Here is a 21,426-nt window from a genome sequence, read left to right as displayed (position 1 = left end):
GCGAAGATGATGTCATATTTAACTCTTTCCTAGTCGGTATTAAATCTGGAGCGAGCGATGGGGAACTCACTTCTGCTTCTTCCTTCTGCACTAGCTCGCAAGGCCGACTTGGACCTCTAAGCATGTTATTCCTTTATGTAAGCTGATATAATGTATGCTATGTACATAGGTAGTTTAGTGTAACGTAGGTAGGAAGAAGGTACCTGATAGACTTCGGTAGGGAGTCTATTCAAGAGCTTGTAATGCAACATGAAGATTTGCATAGCTAGGATATGATGACTGTATCTATCTGTCTTTCTGTGACTTGAATAAATAACGGAAACATTGGAGAAGCCTGAGAAAGTCTATTTCCTGTTTGCTGTGTGGAGAGTCAAGTGATCTCACAGTCTGTGAGACGATGGTGTCGAAGCAAGGTGATAAGAACAGTTTATAACAAATAGCATGTATTTATGCCTGCAAAAACTTTTATGCAAACATGATTTAAGTCTGAAGGAGGCTGCATAGCGGAAAGCTTGCTTACTGTTATTCTTCTAAGTTAGCCAATAAATTGTATCATCCTGATTCAAAACTTCTTGCAGGCCTACTTTTGGATCAATGTAACATTTCCAACAGTACCAGACAAGGTTGTCCCCTCTCCCCCTTAATATTTAATCTTACTATGGAACCACTTGCAGAATCTCTTCACACATACCCAAGCATTTCAGGGATTAATCCATGCAACTCTACACATACAACGACATTATTTGCTGATGATGTCATAATTAAGACAACAGATGTCCAAAGCTCCCTGAAACATACCCATAGTCTATTACAACAATGTAGTTATATCTCCTATTATAAAGTCAATTATAAAAAAATCTATTAATATACTATTGTATATCCTCTATATATTAATACGGACCAACAAACTAAAATTCAACTACAGAAACTATTTCCATATTCATGAGCCCCTATCACTTATTTAGGTATAACCCTAACCTCACCAAGCTCTTTGTTATACACTGAAAATTATATCCCATTGCTGAAAAAGGCAGAAGACTTATGTTAAGAATATACACAATATTAGATATCCTGGTCTGGTAAAATTGCTCTGATCAAAATTATGTATTTGCCAATTATTCTATACATATTCCAGACTGTAGTGATTCCAATTAACAAAACTTTTTAAAATAAACTCCAATCAATTATTAATACATTTGTGTGGGTCAATAGGCACCCTAGGCTCAGCTCACAAATAATTACTAATAAATTATCAGAAGGGATGGCCTACTACATATATACAACTAGTATGCAGCAATTATACTTGACCAATCCAGACAACTGGTAAGCGAGTCAATAGTTTACATTGGACACAGGTGTAGGAATGTGTAGGAAAGCTACCGTTCAGAATGATAATTAGAGCCATGCTAGGTAAATCTCTTACTTCCTGTTCTTTTCTAGTGCAAAAGGCTACTCTGTTGACATACTTTAATACAGAAATAAATATGATCGGTTGGTATAAAAATGGTAATAAGAGGGTGCAATACCTATATTATTCTAGTAAGATAATACCATTTGAAGTTTTAATCAACAAATACAGTCTACCCAATACAGATCTATTACTATATTAACAGGTTGTAGTATTAACCACTTGAGGACCGCCCCCAGCCGATGGGCGGCGGCAAAGTCCGGGCCCAAACGACCGCAATACGCCCATCGGCAGGGGCGGCTGCGGGAGTGGCTATGCGGCGATCGCGTCATTCGTGACGCGATCAGCCGCCGGGGACTCACTCCGCCCACCGCTCGTAGTAACCCGCCGGCCGTTCGGAAGCGCCGGCGGGTTACTAGCACCCGGATCGCCGCTGCACGTATGTATAATAGGCTTTGTAATGTATACAAAGCCTATTATACTGGCTGCCTCCTGCCCTGGTAGTCCCAGTGTCCGAGGGACCACCAGGGCAGGCTGCAGCCACCCTAGTCTGCACCCAAGCACACTGATTTTCCCCCCCCCTGCCCCCTGATCGCCCACAGCACCCCTCAGACCCCCCCCCTGCCCACCCCCCAGACCACTGTTTGCACCCAGTCACCCCCCTAATCACCCATCAATCACTCCCTGTCACTATCTGTCAACGCTATTTTTTTTTATCCCCCCCCTGCCCACTGCCCCCTCCTGATCACCCCCCACCCCTCAGATTCTCCCCAGACCCCCCCCCCCCATGTACTGTATGCATCTATCCCCCCTGCTCACCTGTCAATCACCTGTCAATCACCCGTCAATCACCCCCTGTCACTGTTACCCATCGATCAGCCCCTAACCTGCCCCTTGCGGGCAATCTGATCACCCACCCACACCAATAGATCGCCCGCAGATCCGACATCAGATCACCTCCCAAGCGCAGTGTTTACATCTCTTCTCTCCTCTAAACACCCACTAATTACCCATCAATCACCCCCTATCACCACCTGTCACTGTTACCCATCAGATTAGACCCTAATCTGCCCCTTGCGGGCACCCAATCACCCGCCCACACGCTCAGATTGCCCTCAGACCCCCCCTTATCAATTTGCCAGTGCAATATTTACATCTGTTATTCCCTGTAATAACCCACTGATCACCTGTCAATCACCTATCAATCACCCCCTGTCACTGCCACCCATCAATCAGCCCCTAACCTGCCCCTTGCGGGCAATCTGATCACCCACCCACATCAATAGATCGCCCGCAGATCCGACATCAGATCACCTCCCAAGTGCAGTGTTTACATCTCTTCTCTCCTCTAAACACCCACTAATTACCCATCAATCACCCCCTATCACCACCTGTCACGGTTACCCATCAGATTAGACCCTAATCTGCCCCTTGCGGGCACCCAATCACCCGCCCACACCTCAGAACGTCCTCAGACCCCAGCCCTGATCACCTCGCTAGTGCATTGCTTGCATCTATTTCCCCCCTCTAATCACACCTTGAGACACCCATCAATCACCTCCTGTCACCCCCTAGCACACCTACCCATCAGATCAGGCCCTAATTTGCCCTGTGTGGGCTCCTGATCACTCGGCCAAACCCTCAGATCCCCCTCAGACCCCCTTCCGATCACCTCCCCAGTGCATTGATTGCATCTATTTTCCCCTCTAACCGCCCCCTGAGACACCCATCAATCACCTCCTGTCACCCCCCTAGCACTCCTATCCATCAGATCAGGCCCAAAACATCCTTCATCTAAGAGGCCACCCTGCTTATGACCGGTTCCACAAAATTTGCCCCCTCATAGACCACCTGTCATCAAAATTTGCAGATGCTTATACCCCTGAACAGTCATTTTGAGAAATTTGGTTTCCAGACTACTCACAGTTTTGGGCCCGTAAAATGCCAGGGCAGTATAGGAACCCCACAAGTGACCCCATTTTAGAAAGAAGACACCCCAAGGTATTCTGTTAGGTGTATGATGAGTTCATAGAAGATTTTATTTTTTGTCAAAAGTTAGCGGAAATTGGATTTTTATTGTTTTTTTCACAAAGTGTCATTTTTCACTAACTCGTGACAAAAAATAAAATCTTCTATGAACTCACCATACCCCTAACGGAATACCTTGGGGTGTCTTCTTTCTAAAATGGGGTCACTTGTGGGGTTCCTATACTGCCCTGGCATTTTAGGGGCCCTAAACCGTGAGGAGTAGTCTTGAAACCAAATGTTGCAAAATGACCTGTGAAATCCTAAAGGTACTCATTGGACTTTGGGCCCCTTAGCACAGTTAGGCTGCAAAAAAGTGTCACACATGTGGTATCGCCATACTCAGGAGAAGTAGTATAATGTGTTTTGTGGTGTATTTTTACACATACCCATGCTGGGTGGGAGAAATCTCTCTGTAAATGGACAATTGTGTGTAAAAAAAATCAAAAATGTGTCATTTACAGAGATATTTCTCCCACCCAGCATGGTTATATGTAAAAATACACCACAAAACACATTATACTACTTCTTCTGAGTACGGCGATACCACATGTGTGACACTTTTTTGCAGCCTAACTGTGCTAAGGGGCCCAAAGTCCAATGAGTACCTTTAGGATTTCACAGGTCATTATGCAACATTTGGTTTCAAGACTACTCCTCACGGTTTAGGGCCCCTAAAATGCCAGGGCAGTATAGGAACCCCACAAGTGACCCCATTTTAGAAAGAAGACACCCCAAGGTATTCTGTTAGGTGTATGATAAGTTCATAGAAGATTTTATTTTTTGTCACAAGTTAGCGGAAATTGATATGTATTGTTTTTTTTTTTCACAAAGTGTCATTTTCCGCTAACTTGTGACAAAAAAAAAATCTTCTATGAACTCACCATACTCCTAACAGAATACCTTGGGGTGTCTTCTTTCTAAAATGGGGTCACTTGTGGGGTTCCTATACTGCCCTGGCATTTTAGGGGCCCTAAACCGTGAGCAGTAGTCTAGAATCCAAATGCCTCAAAATGACCTGTGAATAGGACGTTAGGCCCCTTAGCGCACCTAGGTTGCAAAAAAGTGTCACACATGTGGTATCGCCGTACTCAGAAGAAGTAGTATATTGTGTTTTGGGGTGTATTTTTACACATACCCATGCTGGGTGGGAGAAATCTCTCTGTAAATGGACAATTGTGTGTAAAAAAAATCCAAAATGTGTCATTTACAGAGATATTTCTCCCACCCAGCATGGGTATGTGTAAAAATACACCCCAAAACACATTATACTACTTCTCCTGAGTACGGCGGTACCACATGTGTGGCACTTTTTTGCACCCTAAGTGCGCTAAGAGGCCCAAAGTCCAATGAGTACCTTTATGATTTCACAGGTCATTTTGTAACATTTGGTTTCAAGACTACTCCTCACGGTTTAGGGCCCCTAAAATGCCAGGGCAGTATAGGAACCCCACAAATGACCCCATTTTAGAAAGAAGACACCCCAAGGTATTCCGTTAAGAGTATGGTGAGTTCATAGAAGATTTTTTTTTTGTCACAAGTTAGCGGAAAATGACACTTTGTGAAAAAAAACAATTAAAATCAATTTCCGCTAACTTGTGACAAAAAAAAAAATCTTCTATGAACTCACCATCCTCCTAACGGAATACCTTGGGGTGTACTCTTTCTAAAATGGGGTAATTTGTGGGGTTCCTATACTGTCCTGGCATTTTAGGGGCCCTAAACCGTGAGGAGTAGTCTTGAAACGAAATTTCTCAAAATGACCTGTGAAATCCTAAAGGTACTCATTGAACTTTGGGCCCCTTAGCGCAGTTAGGGTGCAAAAAAGTGCCACACATGTGGTATCGCCGTACTCAGGAGAAGTAGTATAATGTGTTTTGGGGTGTATTTTTCCACATACCCATGCTGAGTGGGAGAAATATCTCTATAAATAGACAATTGTGTGTAAAAAAAATAAAACAATTGTCATTTACGGAGATATTTCTCCCACCCAGCATGGGTATGTGTAAAAATACACCCCAAAACACATTATACTACTTCTCCTGAGTACGGCAATACCACATGTGTGGCACTTTTTTGCAGCCTAACTGCGCTAAGGGGCCAAAAGTCCAATGAGCATCTTTAGGCTTTACAGGGGTGCTTACAATTAGGCACCCCCCAAAATGCCAGGACAGTGAACACACCCCACAAATGACCCCATTTTGGAAAGTAGACACTTCAAGGTATTCAGAGAGGAGCATAGTGAGTCCGTGGCAGATTTCATTTTTTTTTGTCGCAAGTTAGAAGAAATGGAAACTTTTTTTTTTTCTATTTTTTGTCAGAAAGTGTCATTTTCCGCTAACTTGTGACAAAAAATAAAATCTTCTATGAACTCACCATGCCTCTCACTGAATACTTTGGGATGTCTTCTTTCCAAAATGGGGTCATTTGGGGGGTATTTGTACTATCCTGGAATTTTAGCCCCTCATGAAACCTGACAGGTGCGCAGAAAAGTCAGAGATGCTTGAAAATGGGAAAATTCACTTTTGGCACCATAGTTTGTAAACGCTATAACTTTTACCCAATCCAATAAATATACACTGAATGTTTTTTTTTTTTATCAAAGACATGTAGCAGAATAACTTTCACGCTCAAATGTATAGGAAATTTTACTTTATTTGAAAAATGTCAGCACAGCAAGTTAAAAAAGTCATTTTTTTGCCAAAATTCATGTCTTTTTTGATGAATATAATAAAAACTAAACTCGCAGCAGCAATCAAATAGCAGCAAAAGAAAGCTGTATTAGTGACAAGAAAAGGAGGTAAAATTCCTTTAGGTGGTAGGTTGTATGACCGAGCAATAAACCGTGAAAGCTGCAGTGGTCTGAATGGAGAAAAAGGCTCTGGTCCTTAAGGGCGAAAAGACTGTGGTCCTCAAGTGGTTAATACAACAGAACATTTTTCTTGGTAGGGAAACTACATCAAGAAACCATTCAACTATTTCCCTCACAATTTAAACTTTTCAAAGGGACTGCATCTATTTATCAAGCACTAAACACCTCACTATTAATGAGTAACTGGTTAATTAAATCCTAGGAAAGATATCTTAGGAAGTCCTTTGAACCATCTTCTTTGAAAAGAGAAATTGATTTCTCACTAATAGTGTTTCACTGTGTTAATCACATAGAATATAAAAAAATGCGAATGAGATGGTATGTTACCCCAAATAAACGTTTCGCCTTTCACCATACAAATTCTGACAGATGTTGGAAGAAATTGCACTGGGCTAGGACTAGGAGATATACTACACATATGGTAAGGGTGCTCTTACAATTGAAGACTTTGGATGACTAGCTTTCATTTTATAGAGTACTTGACAGGACTAAATGGACTCTAGATCCTTGTTTGGCTTTGTTTAATACAGGCCTGGATAAGATCCCTCTCAATTATAAAGTTCTTATAGCAAATATTTTACTGGCAACTAAAGTTGGGATAGCTAGGCATCAGAATGTCCCCCCACTAGTCAGTCTGTACAGAAAACAGTACCTCTTTTTCCATGAAGTCAAATTCAGGTGCGCATGTATACATCAATGTGTCAAAATCCTTGTAGCTAGTAAGCTTTGATTTGAGTATGTTGAATATATGTGCCTAAAAAAACAAAACAAAAACAAACATTTTGTACAATGCAAGAATGCTATATATAACACCTCATGTCATGTACTCACCTCCCACATCTACCACATAAACACTATGAGGTCTCAAAGCGCATTTACCGTATATACTCGCATATAAGCCGACCCGCATATAAGCCGACCCCCCAACTTTTACCTGAAAAACCAGGGGAAAATGATTGACCCCCATATAAGCCGGGGGTAGGAAATGCTGGCCGCCTTATTCCCCTAGTTTGTCCCAGTATAGCTAGTAAAGTGCCCAGTATGGGTAGGTAGTGCCCCAGTATAGCTAGTATAGTGCCCCAGTATAGCTAGTATAGTGCTCCAGTATAGCTAGTATAGTGTCCCAGTATAGCTAGTATAGTGTCCCAGTATAGCTAGTATAGTGCCCTAGTATAGTGCCCAGTATAGCTAGTATAGTGCTCAGTATAGCTAGTATAGTGCTCAGTATAGCTTGTAAAGTGCCCCAGTTTAGCTAGTATAGTGCTCAGTATAGATAGTATGGTGCTCAGTATAGCTAGTAAAGTGCCCCAGTTTAGCTAGTATAGTGCTCAGTATAGATAGTATAGTGCCCCAGTTTAGCTAGTATAGTGCTCAGTATAGATAGTATAGTGCCCCAGTTTAGCTAGTATGGTGCTCAGTATAGATAGTATAGTGCCCCAGTTTAGCTAGTATAGTGCTCAGTATAGATAGTATAGTGCCCCAGTTTAGCTAGTATGGTGCTCAGTATAGATAGTATAGTGCCCCAGTTTAGCTAGTATGGTGCTCAGTATAGATAGTATAGTGCCCCAGTTTAGCTAGTATGGTGCTCAGTATAGATAGTATAGTGCCCCAGTTTAGCTAGTATGGTGCTCAGTATAGATAGTATAGTGCCCCAGTTTAGCTAGTATGGTGCTCAGTATAGATAGTATAGTGCCCTAGTTTAGCTAGTATGGTGCTCAGTATAGATAGTATAGTGCCCCAGTTTAGCTAGTATAGCGCTCAGTATAGATAGTATAGTGCCCCAGTTTAGCTAGTATAGTGCTCAGTATAGCGCTCAGTATAGCTAGTAAAGTGCCCAGTGTAGGTAGTATAGTCTGGTCCGCGGGTCCCCTCCGCTGGTCCCCCGCTCCCCCCACCCCCACCGCCGCTGCTATTACCTGCCCGCATCTTCTATTCTTCTCTCCGTTCTTGTAAACATTCACAGCAGCGCGCCCGGCGCTGCTACTGTGACGAGCGGTGAGCCAGGAAAGAGCGGTTCCCATAGTAACAGGAAGCCGCGCTCTTTCCTGCCTCCTGCCTCGTCACAGTAGCAGCGCCGGGCGCGCTGCTGTGAATGTTTACAAGCACGGAGAGAAGAATAGAAGATGTGGGCAGGTAATAGAAATGGCGGCGGACGTAAGGGGAGCGGGGGACCCGCGGACCAACATGACTCGCATACAAGCTGACCCCCCAACTTTTGGCCCCCTTTTTAGGGGTCAAAAATTCGGCTTGTATGCGAGTATATACGGTAGTTGGATTCACTTTAGGGCCCTTGCACACATTGTAAGCCTGTGTTGCGGTACCCTTTCTTACCGCAAGGTGCTGCAAGTTCAATGAAGACAAGGGAAGACGCAGAACATTTATATCACACATTTCTCCTGGCAGACTCAAAACGCTAGAGCTGCAGCCACTAGGGCACACTCAACAGGTAGTAGCAGTGTTAGGGAGTCTTGTCCAAGGTCTCCTTACTGAATAGGTGCTGGATTACTGAACAGGAAGAGCCGAGATTCAAACCCTGGTCTCCTGTGTGAGTGGCAGAGCCCTTAAAGAGGAACTCCAGCCTAAACAAACATACTGTCATTAAGTTACATTAGTTATGTTAATTAAAATAGATAGGTAATATAATCTCTTACTCTACCTGTTTTAAAAGAACAGGCAAATGTTTGATTTCATGATGGCAGCCATCTTTTTGGTTGAAAGGAGGTGACAGGGAGCATGATACACAGTTCCAACTGTCCTGTGTCCTGAGCACCTCTCCCAGTTGCTAGGCAACATGAACAACAACACAGGAAATCCAATCACGCTCTGCACAGCATCAGGGAAAAAAAGCCCAGGCCTTTTTTTTTGATGGGTGGAGCTTAGTTAAAATTGCAGCTAAAAATGATGCTTTGATAAGAAAAACAAAGTTCTGATGCTGTGAAACTGTTAAATAAACACCAAGCCTTTTCAGTTCTGCTGAGTAGATTTTTAGTCCGGAGGTTCACTTTAACAAGTACTCTGTCCAGCCACTGCAGAGTCAATGGAGCCTTGCACAATTAATGTGGTGTGATGCACTGGAAGCATCCAAACTGACGCAATGGGGGATCATCCACAACACAAGACCAGTCCGCTAACCCGTCCCCAAATTTGCACGCTCTACCAATATGCCAAACAGATGTAAACAAACTTTTCAAAAGACAAAATATTAAGAAAGACGTATTCAAATCATCTCTGGAAATCTCAATGGTCCCTACCTGTTTTAAATGCTCAACCATTGTCCCATTTCCTAAAAAATCAAAACCTACATGTCTAAATGATTACAGGCCTGTTGCCCTGACATCACTGGTCATGAAAACATTTAAAACAAACTTATAATGGCTTATCTGAAATCCATCCCCTGCAATTTGCCTATGGGTCTAATAGATCTGCAGATGATGCTGTAAAGATGTGCAAGCATTATGTACTAACTAGAGCATCTAGACATCCCAGGAACCTAAACCAGGATGTTATTAGTATATTTCAGCTCGGAGTTTAATACCATAATACGATCTCTTCTACACAGCAAGCTCTCCCAGCTACACATACCTGAATTCATCTGCAAATAGATAACCAATTTCTTAACCGAGAGGAGACAGCAGGTTAGACTTGGGAAACAAGCTCTTTGACAGTCAGTACTGGTGCACCCCAGGGCTGTGTGCTTTCCTCACTGCTGTATTGACTGTACAACGACTGCACCACCACAGATCCATCTGTTAAGGTTCTGTAGTTTGCAGATAATACAACAGTAGTTGATCTCATATAAAATGGGGACAAGTCTGCATACAGGCAGCAACAACTTGCAGCAGCAACAACTTGGAAACTAAATGCTTTTAAACTCATGCGGATGATAATAGACTTTAGGAGATCTTCCCCCAGCACCTCCCCTAACCATAAATTGATCTACAATAACCCAGGTAAAGTCATTCAAGTTTCTTTGTTCCACAATCTGAGAAGTAGTGAGGCACCTCTTTCAGTAATCTTCAGATGTGCCTTGGTCTGATCCGGCAGCACTACAGGTCCAGTGCAATAACGAAGAGATATGACCGGCAACATCCAATGTATTTAAGCTCTTTTATTAGTCAAATGACAAAGCAGACAATAAAGCTAGCTACCTTTATTGTCTGCTATGTCATTTGACTAATAAAAGAGCTTACATACATTGGATGGTGCTGGTCATAGTTTCTTCGTTATTGCGTCCACAATCTCAAACAACCTAAAATGAGACAAAATACCGTCACTATCATCAAGAAAGCACAACAAAGAATGTACCATCCACGGTAGCTGAAAAAGTTTGGTCTACCTAAAAAATGAATGGTGCAGTTCTACACTGCGATCATCAAATCAATCATGACATCATCTATGGCAGTATGGTTCGGCTCCAGCTCAGTACTAAAAAAAGTGAGACTAGAGCACATCATCTGAACAGCAGAAAGGATAATTGGCTTTAGCTTACATTCCCTTTACAAACTTTACACTAGCAGGTGCAGAAAGAGAGCGACCAAGATTGCCTTTGATCCCTCTCACCCTGCTCACTCCATCTTCCAGCTCTTGTCTGCATGAGTAAGATCCCGGTTAATTGCAATCCTAGTCACAGGAACAGCTTTTTCCCTCAGGCGGTAGCCATGCTTAATAAATCTCTAGCTAGAATAAATCTCGCTTCAGAGCTCATAAATAGCAGGGGCACGTGTGCCCCTGCTAAAACGCCGCTATCCCGCGGCTAAACGGGGGTCCCTTCACCCCCAACCCACCCCCCGCAAAAGTGTGTCGTAGAAAGGTCGCAGAATTTCCCTTCCTGGAGGCAGGGCTAACGGCTGCAGCCCTGCCTCCAGTCGCGTCTGTCAGCGGCGCATCGCCGCCTCTCCCCCGCCCCTCTCAGTGAAGGAAGACTGAGAGGGGCGGGGGAGAGGCGGAGATACGCGCTGACAGACGCGCGTGGGGCAGGGCTGCGGCGGTTAGCCCTGCCCCAACCAGGAAGCGCTCCCCGGGTGTATCGAGGGGGATTTGGGGGTGAAGGGACCCCCGTTAAGCCGCGCTATAGCGGCGTTTTAGCAGGGGCACACGTGCCCCTGCTATTTATGAGGTCTGAAGCGAGATTTATTCTCGCTTCAGACTCTCTTTAAAGGGAAACTAAACCCAACGAGGAAAAAGGAGTTTCACTTGCCTGGGGCTTTTAGCAGCACCCTGTAGCCATCCTGTGCCCTCGGAGTCACTCCTGGATCCTCTGGTCTCCCGCCCGCAGCTTGTCTTGTTTATTCCGACTCGGAGTCGGGGGGCCACCACGTGCATCATTGAACGCGTTACCGCGGTAACAGGACGCTGTAGCGGGTGTCAACACGTATCTTTGTACACGTTGACACCCGCTATAGCGTCCAGTTACCGCGGTAAGGCGTTGAATGATACGCGTGGCGGCCAGCCAACTCCGAGCCGGCAAAAACAAAACTAGCTGCCGGTGGGGGACCAGAGGATCCAGGAGTGACGCCGAGGGCACAGGATAGCTGCAGGGGTCTGCTAAAAGCCCCAGGTAAATGAAACTCATTTTTCCTCGTTGGGTTTAGGTTCCCTTTAATGCAGAACCATGCTACATCTCCTAGGACTTGAAAGCATTCAGCACAGAATTGTAAATGATCACTCCTCACCCTGTTCACTGCCACTAGAACCAGTGGCGGCTCCAGCTTCAGATTTTTGGGGGGCTCAAAAGGGGCACAATGGTTGGCAGGTGGAGCTCACAAGCCCCCCCCCCCCCCCCCCCCCAAAAAAAAGGAAAGGAGCAAGTGCGGCATACTAAGCGCGCCACGCCAGGTAATGCCAGGTATAGGTGGCACCAGTACAGGTAATATAGCTGTGCCAGTATAGGTAGCATAGTTGCCCCAGTATATGTAATAAAGTTGTCCCTAGTATAGGTAGCTAGTATACAGGGTGGGCCATTTATATGGATACACCTTAATAAAATGGGAATGGTTGGTGCTACTAACTTCCTGTTTGTGGCACATTAGTACGTGTGAGGGTGGAAACTTTACAAGATGGGTGGTGACCATGGCAGCCATTTTGAAGTCGGCCATTTTTAATCCAACTTTTGTTTTTTCAATAAAAAGAGAGTCATGTTGCACATCAAACTTATTGAGAATTTCACAAGAAAAACAATGGTGTGCTTGGTTTTAACATAATTTTATTCTTTCATGAGTTATTTACAAGTTTCTGACCACTAAAATGTGTTCAATGTGCTGCCCATTGTGTTGAATTGTCAATGCAACCCTCTTCTCCCACTCTTCACACACTGATAGCAACGACACAGGAGAAATGCTAGCACAGGCTTCCAGTATCCGTAGTTTCAGGTGCTGCACATCTCGTATCTTCACAGCATAGACAATTGCCTTCAGATGACGGTGTGGTATATGGGGTAAAAAGATAGTAGGGCCATTCTTCATCAAAGGAAACCTCAAGTAGGTAGTATATTTGCCCCAGTATAGCTAGTATAGTTGCCCCCAGTGTAGCTAGCACAGTTGCCCCCAGTGGTGGTAGTCTAGTTGCCCCCAGTGTAGCTAGCATAGTTGCCCCAGGAGGGGGAAGCAGAGCAAGGAGGAGGGGAAGCAGGGACAGTGGCGGGGAAGGGGGCTAGAACCTCACACACACACACCTGGGTCCCCTTCTCCTGCTTCTTTTCCCCTCCATATATGCGGCAGCAAGCAGACGGAGTATTCATCACCTCACTTCTGCGTTCCAATCACTGAAACACAGCGTCATCGTCACCACAGGTCTCCGCCTTCAATGCCTTTCACTGTGCTTCCGCTAATCAAGAAGCACAGTGGGCAGAGCTCCGACTTGGGCTGTTGCTGTGGGAATCTGTTGGTGGGGGGATTGTTTATTATTTTCTTGCATTGTGTTATATTTTCCTGACAAAGCTCTATCTTTGAGTGAAACTAATCGAATAGACACTAGCACTGTATAAAATTTGCACCCCTTTATTGTTTACCTCCAGCACCTTATGCCTGCTATGAAGGCAGTGCTTTAGATAGCCAATGGATTATACACTTGTGGCAGGTGTGTTCATCTTGGCAAGTGGTGGTGTTTGACATTCATGTCACACCATTGATCATACATCATCTGTCACATCCAGTTTGAGCTATCTTGCACTTCTCTGTTTATTGTGGACAAATCCTCCTGACCTTTACAGTGGGGATAGCTACACCCCAGGATCCGCCTTAACTCAAAAATCAGCAAAGATCCCTCTGCATTGGGTAATTCCCTATTAAGACTACAAGAGCCAGCCTCATAAGCTCTAGTTTGGAGGTATTCCACATTTTGTTTGCAATCATACATGTGGTCATACCGGCAATGAAACACCAATGAAACCGGTTGATCACCAGTGAATTCGTTATTTCACTTTTTAGTACTTTATAGGTCAGGTCCCAACGGACATGGTTTGTGTTTCCTGTGAACTATTTGCATATTGGGACTGTTGTGAGTTAATTTACTAAGGAGGTACTGAGATAGCAGGCAGAAGTGGTTTTCTGGATATTGGTGGGTTGGTTATTGGTTGGGTCTTATGTATATTAATATTGTTAATGATGGTTGGTAACGGTGTGTCAGAATTTGAATTCTGTGAAGTATAAGATATAGGGCATTTCCATGCTCTTTTAAAGCCATGGTGGTAGTCTTCCTAATCCTGCCTGAATTTGGTTAAAGTGGATCCGAGATAAACATTTACTCATTGCATAATTGTGTTCCTTTCATATAGTTTATAGGGCATTCCTCAAGCCAAATACTTTCTTTCTTTTTCTTTTTTTTTTTTTTTTAAATACTCTAATTCCCTATAAACTAAACAAGCCTCACTCACAGCTTCTCCAGTGCCTTGTCACTTTCAGATCCATGTTGCAAGGGCTCATGGGAGCTCATTCTGGGCAGGAGGAGGTGTTACTAGCCACAGATTTCAGAGGCAGAGGGTAGGAGGGAGGAGGAGAGGGGAATTAAGTTTTCACAGGCTGAGGGCTGGAGATGCAGATCAGCCTGACTGTGTGCAATGATCGCAAACAGAACATGGCTGCCCTCATTGTATCACAGAAATAAATAATCATATACTGTTAACCACCTTAGCGGTATGGACGAGCTCAGCTCGTCCATTACCGCCGGTGGCTGCCGCTCAGGCCCTGCTGGGCCGATTTGCTCCCTGTAAAAAGCAGCACACGCAGCCGGCACTTTGCCAGCCGCGTGTGCTGCCTGATCGCCGCCGCAGCGCGGCGATCCGCCGCGTGCAGCGGCGAAAGAGGGTCCCCCCAGCCGCCCGAGCCCTGCGCAGCCGGAACAAACAGTTCCGGCCAGCGCTGAGGGCTGGATCGGAGGCGGCTGACGTCCATGACGTCACTCCGCTCGTCGCCATGGCGACGAGCAAAACGAAACAAGGTAGGCCGCTCATTGCGGCCTTCCTTGTTACTGCGGATCGCCGGAGGCGATCAGAAATACGGGTTAGGAGCGCCCTCTGGTGGGCTTTCATGCAGCCAACTTTCAGTTGGCTGCATAAAAAAGTTTTTGTTTTATTAAAAAAAACCCTCCCGCAGCTGCCCTGGCGATCTTAATAGAACGCCAGGGTGGTTAAAGCTGTTTGCAGCTAGATTTGCTGTATAAACTATCTAAACTTTAGAGTAGATATACAGACAAGTTACTTGTTATAGTTAGTTTTTCATCTCGGATCCGCTTTAATTTAGAATGATATGTATCTTTTTCCAGTTGATGTAATCGTTGACTTATTTTTTGTTCCACTGTTTGTATACATCTTCCATAGAAAAGGGTTCCAGTTTTTTTGTACATTGTTGTGTTTCCGGTTGAAGTCTTTGTGTAATGTCCATGAGTTTATCAATGATTAAATCCATTGCTTCTAGGGATTTTAAATCCCAAAAGTTGTCCCAATCATCTGTAAAGGCTGTGTCTTCCATGAAGGCAGATTGGATATTCGATCTTAGGCCACATACAGACATCAGACCATAGTCTTTGAAAAATGAAAGATCACAGACCAATCTTACCACCCTTCCTGTAGTATAAGAGCCATACTCTACACAGTCTTTTCTATGGAGCTGAACTCCACATCAGGAAAAAACCTTTGCAAGATGCTGCACACACAGATTCTGTACAGACACAAAAGATCAGTATCTGCAAAAGATCTGTCCCTGCCAAAAATCCATTCCTGCAAATTGCAATGATAGTCTATGAGATCTGCAGATCATCATACACACATGATTTAACTGACATTCATCTGCAGATCAGATCCACCAGGATGGATTTTCAGATCTGCAGATGAATGTCAGTTAAATCATGTGTGTATGATGATCTGCAGATCTCATAGACTATCATTGCAATTTGCAGGAATGGATTTTTGGCAGGGACAGATCTTTTGCAGATACTGATCTTTTGTGTCTGTACAGAATCTGTGTGTGCAGCATCTTGCAAAGATTTTTTCCTGATGTGGAGTTCAGCTCCATAGAAAAGACTGTGTAGAGTATGGCTCTTATACTACAGGAAGGGTGGTAAGATTGGTCTGTGATCTTTCATTTTCCAAAGACTATGGTCTGATGTCTGTATGTGGCCTTAGACCTCTTGACACTTATCTTTGCTTTTTGATACATTTTCATGAAATGAAGATCCAGATTGTATTTAATGTATTTTTCCAAAAGGCTTTCAAGGTTGCGCATTAACCCCCTTGGCAGTACGCAGTTTCTGAGGCTGCGTCCGCCAGGAGGTTTTTTGCCCCCCCCCAAAAAAAAATTTCCAAACACTTTAGCTAGCATTTCGCTAGCTAAGCGTATGCTAAAAGTTGCTCCAGTCACCCCCATGCCCGCCGACCGGCGCCGGCTATACATACCTCGCCACGATCCCGCGGAAAGCGCATTTTCCCGTTTGGCTTCCGGCGTTGCTATGGCAACAATCGGAGATGACGTCATGATGCCATCGACGTCAGCCGCAATACCGATTGCCGTCATCACGAAGCCTGGAGCCGATTGGGCGGCTGCGCCGGCGTGGGAATGCTGGGGGGTACGTATAGCGGAAGCTATTGCGGGCGATTGCGGGGGGCAGGAGCAACTTTATGCATACGCTTAGCTAGCGAACCGCTAGCTAAAGCATATGCTACAATTAAAAAAAAAACAAAAAAGTCCTGGGGCCATGTGATCCTCCGCGGCGGCTACCCCGTGTGTAGCCCGGGGTTACCGCTAAGGAGGTTAACTTTGGCATGTGCCGGATTTGAGTGTGTATTGGTGGTATTGAACAATGAGATGCAATCAATATCCAAGGATTCTCAAATTTTCTCTTTATTATAGCAGTAGTCCATGTTGATGACAAAGTTGTGTTGACCTCCGCTCTACAAGATCATATTTGGGACTGTGCAATTTCAGATCAGCTATAAAGTTGAGAAAGAAAGGGTTGTTTGACCTCTGTACTCGACAGAGGGAGCGATCTTGGCAATACCGATGTAAAGTTTAGGCAAAGTGTGTTAGTTGGTACCGCTCCTTTAAAAGCCACTCTGCATGGTGAAGATATCTGTAAAGGACAAAGGGAAAAGGAAAGGAGAGAGGGGGAAGAGCACACTTAATAGACAATTTGAGAATGCTGGTTAGCCAACTGTGAAATAATCTCACCTGAGGTTCTTGCCAATTAGCCCATATGGGTTGGTCGGATGAAGAGCTCTTGTCACACTCAGAATCGGGGACCAGGTCTTTCCAGCGATCTTCCTCCACAAGATGTACTGGCACATATGCTCCTCCATCCACTAAACTTCAGTCCTGGATCAGGTGTATTTCCACTCCTCACAAATGCTACCTACCGCTATAGGCGGCTGCATTCATGTGTAGGAGTATCTGCACTAAGGTGTCTTGGATGTCTTGGATGTGCAGGAGGAACCAAGTTTGTGTTTAAAGGGCTCCACGCTGCTCTGTGTGCTTTACACTTGTAAGCCACAGTCTGCAGGAGCTCTTAAAGGAAACCAGAGATGAACGATTCACACAAAATAAACATATCAGTTGATAGCTTGTAAAGAATAAATGCTCTACCTGATAATTTTGGCACTCTGGAGTGCCTTTTTGAGTGTTTTTTATCCATTATTGCTCCAGGAAATATCCAATATGGCCGCCGGCTCATATCTCTTCTGCTTCCAGGTTATAAACTGTTCTGGATGTGCTGTCTATGAGACTATAGACAAGCAGGGCTGCAGCAGGCTTTCATCTGTCTGCTTTCAACTTTATTATTCTGGTATGCTGTGTGGCTGCCTGTAGGAAGTGTCTCTCATAGAAATGAAACTGCATACAGTAGATAATGACTGGCTGCACACAGATACACTGTCTGTTTCAGAGCATCATTCTCGGCAGCAGCAGCAGCCCCTCCAATGTCAACAGCTCTGAGTATGAAATCTGAGCCAGGAGGGGAAGGCTTGGGCTTGAAAAGACTCCACAGAAGAGTGACTCAGCTATAATAATTCCAGGTCAAACCTCGACTGAATAGTCGGTGTATTCTTATCACAGTTGATAACAGATAGATTAGATTGAGAAGAATAAAACTAAAAGCAGGGTAGGTGTTTACTGTCATGTTCCCACTGATAAATACATGACGGTGCTTCGTCTCTGGTTCTCTTTAACCTGCCTGGCGTTCTGATTGGCAACGTTTTTTGCACATTTTTTTTTTATCATGTAGCTAGCCTTGCGCTAGCTACATGATTCCCCCCTCCCTGCGGCGGCCCTCCGATCGCCACCGGCGCAATGACCCGTCCGGAAATCCCGTTCTGAACGGGATTTCCTTGAGAGCTTCCCCCGTCGCCATGGCAACGAACGTCATCGACTTCGTGACGTCACAAGGAGTCCCGATCCACCCCGCAGCGCTGCCTGGCACTGATTGGCCAGGCAGTGCACGGGGTCTGGGGAGGGCCCTGTATCGCGGCAGGTAGCGGCGGCGATCAGGTAGGACACGCAGCAAGCAAAATGCTTGCTGCGTGTTCAAAAAAAATATTCAAATTAGCCCAGCGAGGCCTGAGCAGTGACCTCCGGCATCTCTGGACGAGCCTAGCTTGTCCAGAACGCCAGGGAGGTTAATGCCAGGAGCTGGCTCAGTTTGTGTGAGGGGTAACTCCACTCTGCTCTGCTTGTCTTACACAAGCAAGCAGCAGGCAGCTTGAGAGGTTTGTGAACTGACAACCAGGATAAACGGCGTCTGCCGTATAGTGTGATTAAAAGTATTGGTACTTATGTATTATCTGTTTTGGAAAGTTTGGCAGCTTTTTGTTAAAGTTCTGTTTGCCCCCCTAGGAAGATCTGACCATTTTTGGAAAGCTGAAAGTTTGTTGCACTGGGTCCCAAGTCGGTATGATGCTCAGTTCTCAAGTTATGGGGTTTTGAAGGATAACTTGGCTGCAGAAAGTGCAATTACAGATGTATGGGACAAACCCGACACCATAATAAGCAGCACACCCGGTAGGTCTTTTTTTCGCAGCATAAATCTGTGTCTTCAAAACTTTTGTCAAGTGCCCTGGGTTTCTCATTACAGATGAAGGAGCAGTGCAGCTATGCACCCTCGTCTCCTCTCTGTCTTATTAACATGGGTAGGAGACTCAATTTCACTGTGTTCTCTGCAGCAAAACAGCAAAAGTGCAGGGGATACCTGTCCCCCAACCTCCCCCCCTTAACTTGGGAATGGGGCATCACATTGACTCGGGACCAAGTGCAAAGGAAAGCCGAGACTTTCAGCTTTCCAAAAAGGTTAGATCTGGCTAGGGGATCAAACTGAACTTTAACAAAAAGCTGCCAAACTTTCCAGATGGGATAATATGTACCGTATATACTCGCATACAAGCCGAATTTTTGACCCCCCAAAAAGGTCAAAAGTTGGGGGGTCGGCTTGTATCCGAGTCTTTCCTGGTGGTCCGTGGTTTGCGGCCCCCGATCCCCCTTCCTGCTATTACTTGTTTATGCAGCGGCTTCCTCTTCCCCGCTCTCATGCGCATATGAAGTGATCAGAGCAGCGCACCCGGCGCTGCTGCTGTGACGGTGCAGGGGGCAGGAAAGAGCGGTTCCCCTTATAACGGCGATACAGATCGCCGCTACAGGGAGCCACACTCTTTCCTGCCCCCTGCATCCTCACAGCAGCAGCGCCGGGCGCGCTGCTGTGATCACTTCATACGCGCATGAGAGCGGGGAAGAGGAAGCACCGGGGAAGAGGAAGCCGCTGCCTAAACAGGTAATAGCAGCGGAGGGAGCGGGGAGCTATACTGGCCACTACCTACCTATACTGGGCACTATACTGGCCACTACCTACCTATACTGGGCACTATACTAGCTATACTGGGCACTATACTAGCTATACTGGGCACTTTACTAGCTATACTGGGCACTTTACTAGCTATACTGGGCACTTTACTAGCTATACTGGGCACTTTACTAGCTATACTGGGGCACTATACTAGCTATACTGGGGCACTATACTAGCTATACTGGGCACTATACTAGCTATACTGGGGCACTATACTAGCTATACTGGGGCACTATACTAGCCATACTGGGGCACTATACTAGCTATACTGGGCACTATACTAGCTATACTGGGCACTTTGCTAGCTATACTGGGCACTTTGCTAGCTATACTGGGCACTTTGCTAGCTATACTGGGCACTTTACTAGCTATACTGGACACTACCTACCTATACTGGGCACTATACTGGCTATACTGGGCACTATACTAGCTAAACTGGGCACTATACTAGCTAAACTGGGTACTATACTAGCTATACTGGGGCACTACCTACCCATACTGGGCACTATACTAGCTATACTGGGACACACTGGGGGGATCACACGGCCTGCACCAATCCAGCATTTCCTACCCCCGGCTTATATGGGGGTCAATTATTTTACCTGATTTTTCAGGTAAAAGTGTGTGTGGGGGGGGGGGGGGGGTCGGCTTATATGCGGGTCAGCTTATATGCGAGTATATACGGTAAGTACCAAAGTATATACAGTGGCTTGCAAAAGTATTCGGCCCCCTTGAAGTTTTCCACATTTTTTCAAATTACTGCCACAAACATCAATTTTATTGGAATTCCACATGAAAGACCAATACAAAGTGGTGTACACGTGAAAAGTGGAACGAAAAGCATACATGATTCCAAACATTTTTACAAATAAATAACTGCAAAGTTGGGTGTGCATAATTATTCAGCCCCCAGAGTCAATACTGTTTGCAGAACCACCTTTTGATGCAATTACAGCTGCCAGTCTTTTAGGGTATGTCTCTATCAGCTTTGCACATCTAGAGACTGAAATCCTTGCCCATTCTTCTTTGTAAAACAGCTCCAGCTCAGTCAGATTAGATGGACAGAGTTTGTGAACAACAGTTTTCAGATCTTGCCACAGATTCTCGATTGGATTTAGATAAGGACTTTGACTGGGCCATTCTAACACATGGATAGGTTTTGTTTTAAACCATTCCATTGTTGCCCTGGCTTTATTTTTAGGGTCGTTGTCCTGCTGGAAGGTGAACCTCCACCCCAGTCTCAAGTCTTTTGCAGACTCCAAGAGGTTTTCTTCCAAGATTGCCCTGTATTTGGCCCCATCCATCTTCCCATCAACTGTGACCAGCTTCCCTGGCCCTGCTGAAGAGAAGCACCCCCAGAGCATGATGCTGCAACTACCATATTTGACAGTGTGGATGGTGTGTTAAGAGTGATGTGCAGTGTTAGTTTTCCGCCACATATAGCGTTTTGCATTTTGGCCAAAAAGTTACATTTTGGTCTCATCTGACCAGAGAGTCTTCTTCCACGGGTTTGCTGTGTCCCCCACATGGCTTGTTGCAAACTGCAAACTGGACTTCTTATGCTTTTCTGTTAACAATGGCTTTCTTCTTGCCACTCTTCCATAAAGGCTAACTGTGTGCAGTGCACAACTAATAGTTGTCCTATGGACAGATTCCCCCACCTGAGCTGTAGATCTCTGCAGCTCGTCCAGAGTCACCATGCATTTCTGATCAGCGCTCTCCTTGTTTGGCCTGTGAGTTTAGGTGGATGGCCTTGTCTTGGTAGGTTTACAGTTGTGCCATACTCCTTCCATTTCTCAATGATCGC

The 21,426-nt window shown here is 45.0% G+C and overlaps 1 protein-coding gene across 1 annotated transcript in view; it reads right to left on the bottom strand.

Moving 5' to 3' along the window:
- The window catches only part of LOC137519344 (protein C-mannosyl-transferase DPY19L1-like), a 1,198,743-nt gene that overhangs the window by 677,596 nt on the left and 499,721 nt on the right, over positions 1 to 21,426 (bottom strand). Inside the window, exon 8 of the mRNA XM_068238294.1 lies at positions 6,958 to 7,059. Coding sequence (XP_068094395.1) covers positions 6,958 to 7,059 — 102 coding nt within the window. The remainder of the gene's footprint in view (positions 1 to 6,957; positions 7,060 to 21,426) is intronic.

Source organism: Hyperolius riggenbachi, chromosome 5, assembly GCF_040937935.1.
Source record: "Hyperolius riggenbachi isolate aHypRig1 chromosome 5, aHypRig1.pri, whole genome shotgun sequence".
Classification (NCBI taxonomy): Eukaryota; Metazoa; Chordata; class Amphibia; order Anura; family Hyperoliidae; genus Hyperolius; species Hyperolius riggenbachi.
This window is presented reverse-complemented; position numbering and strand designations above follow the sequence as displayed.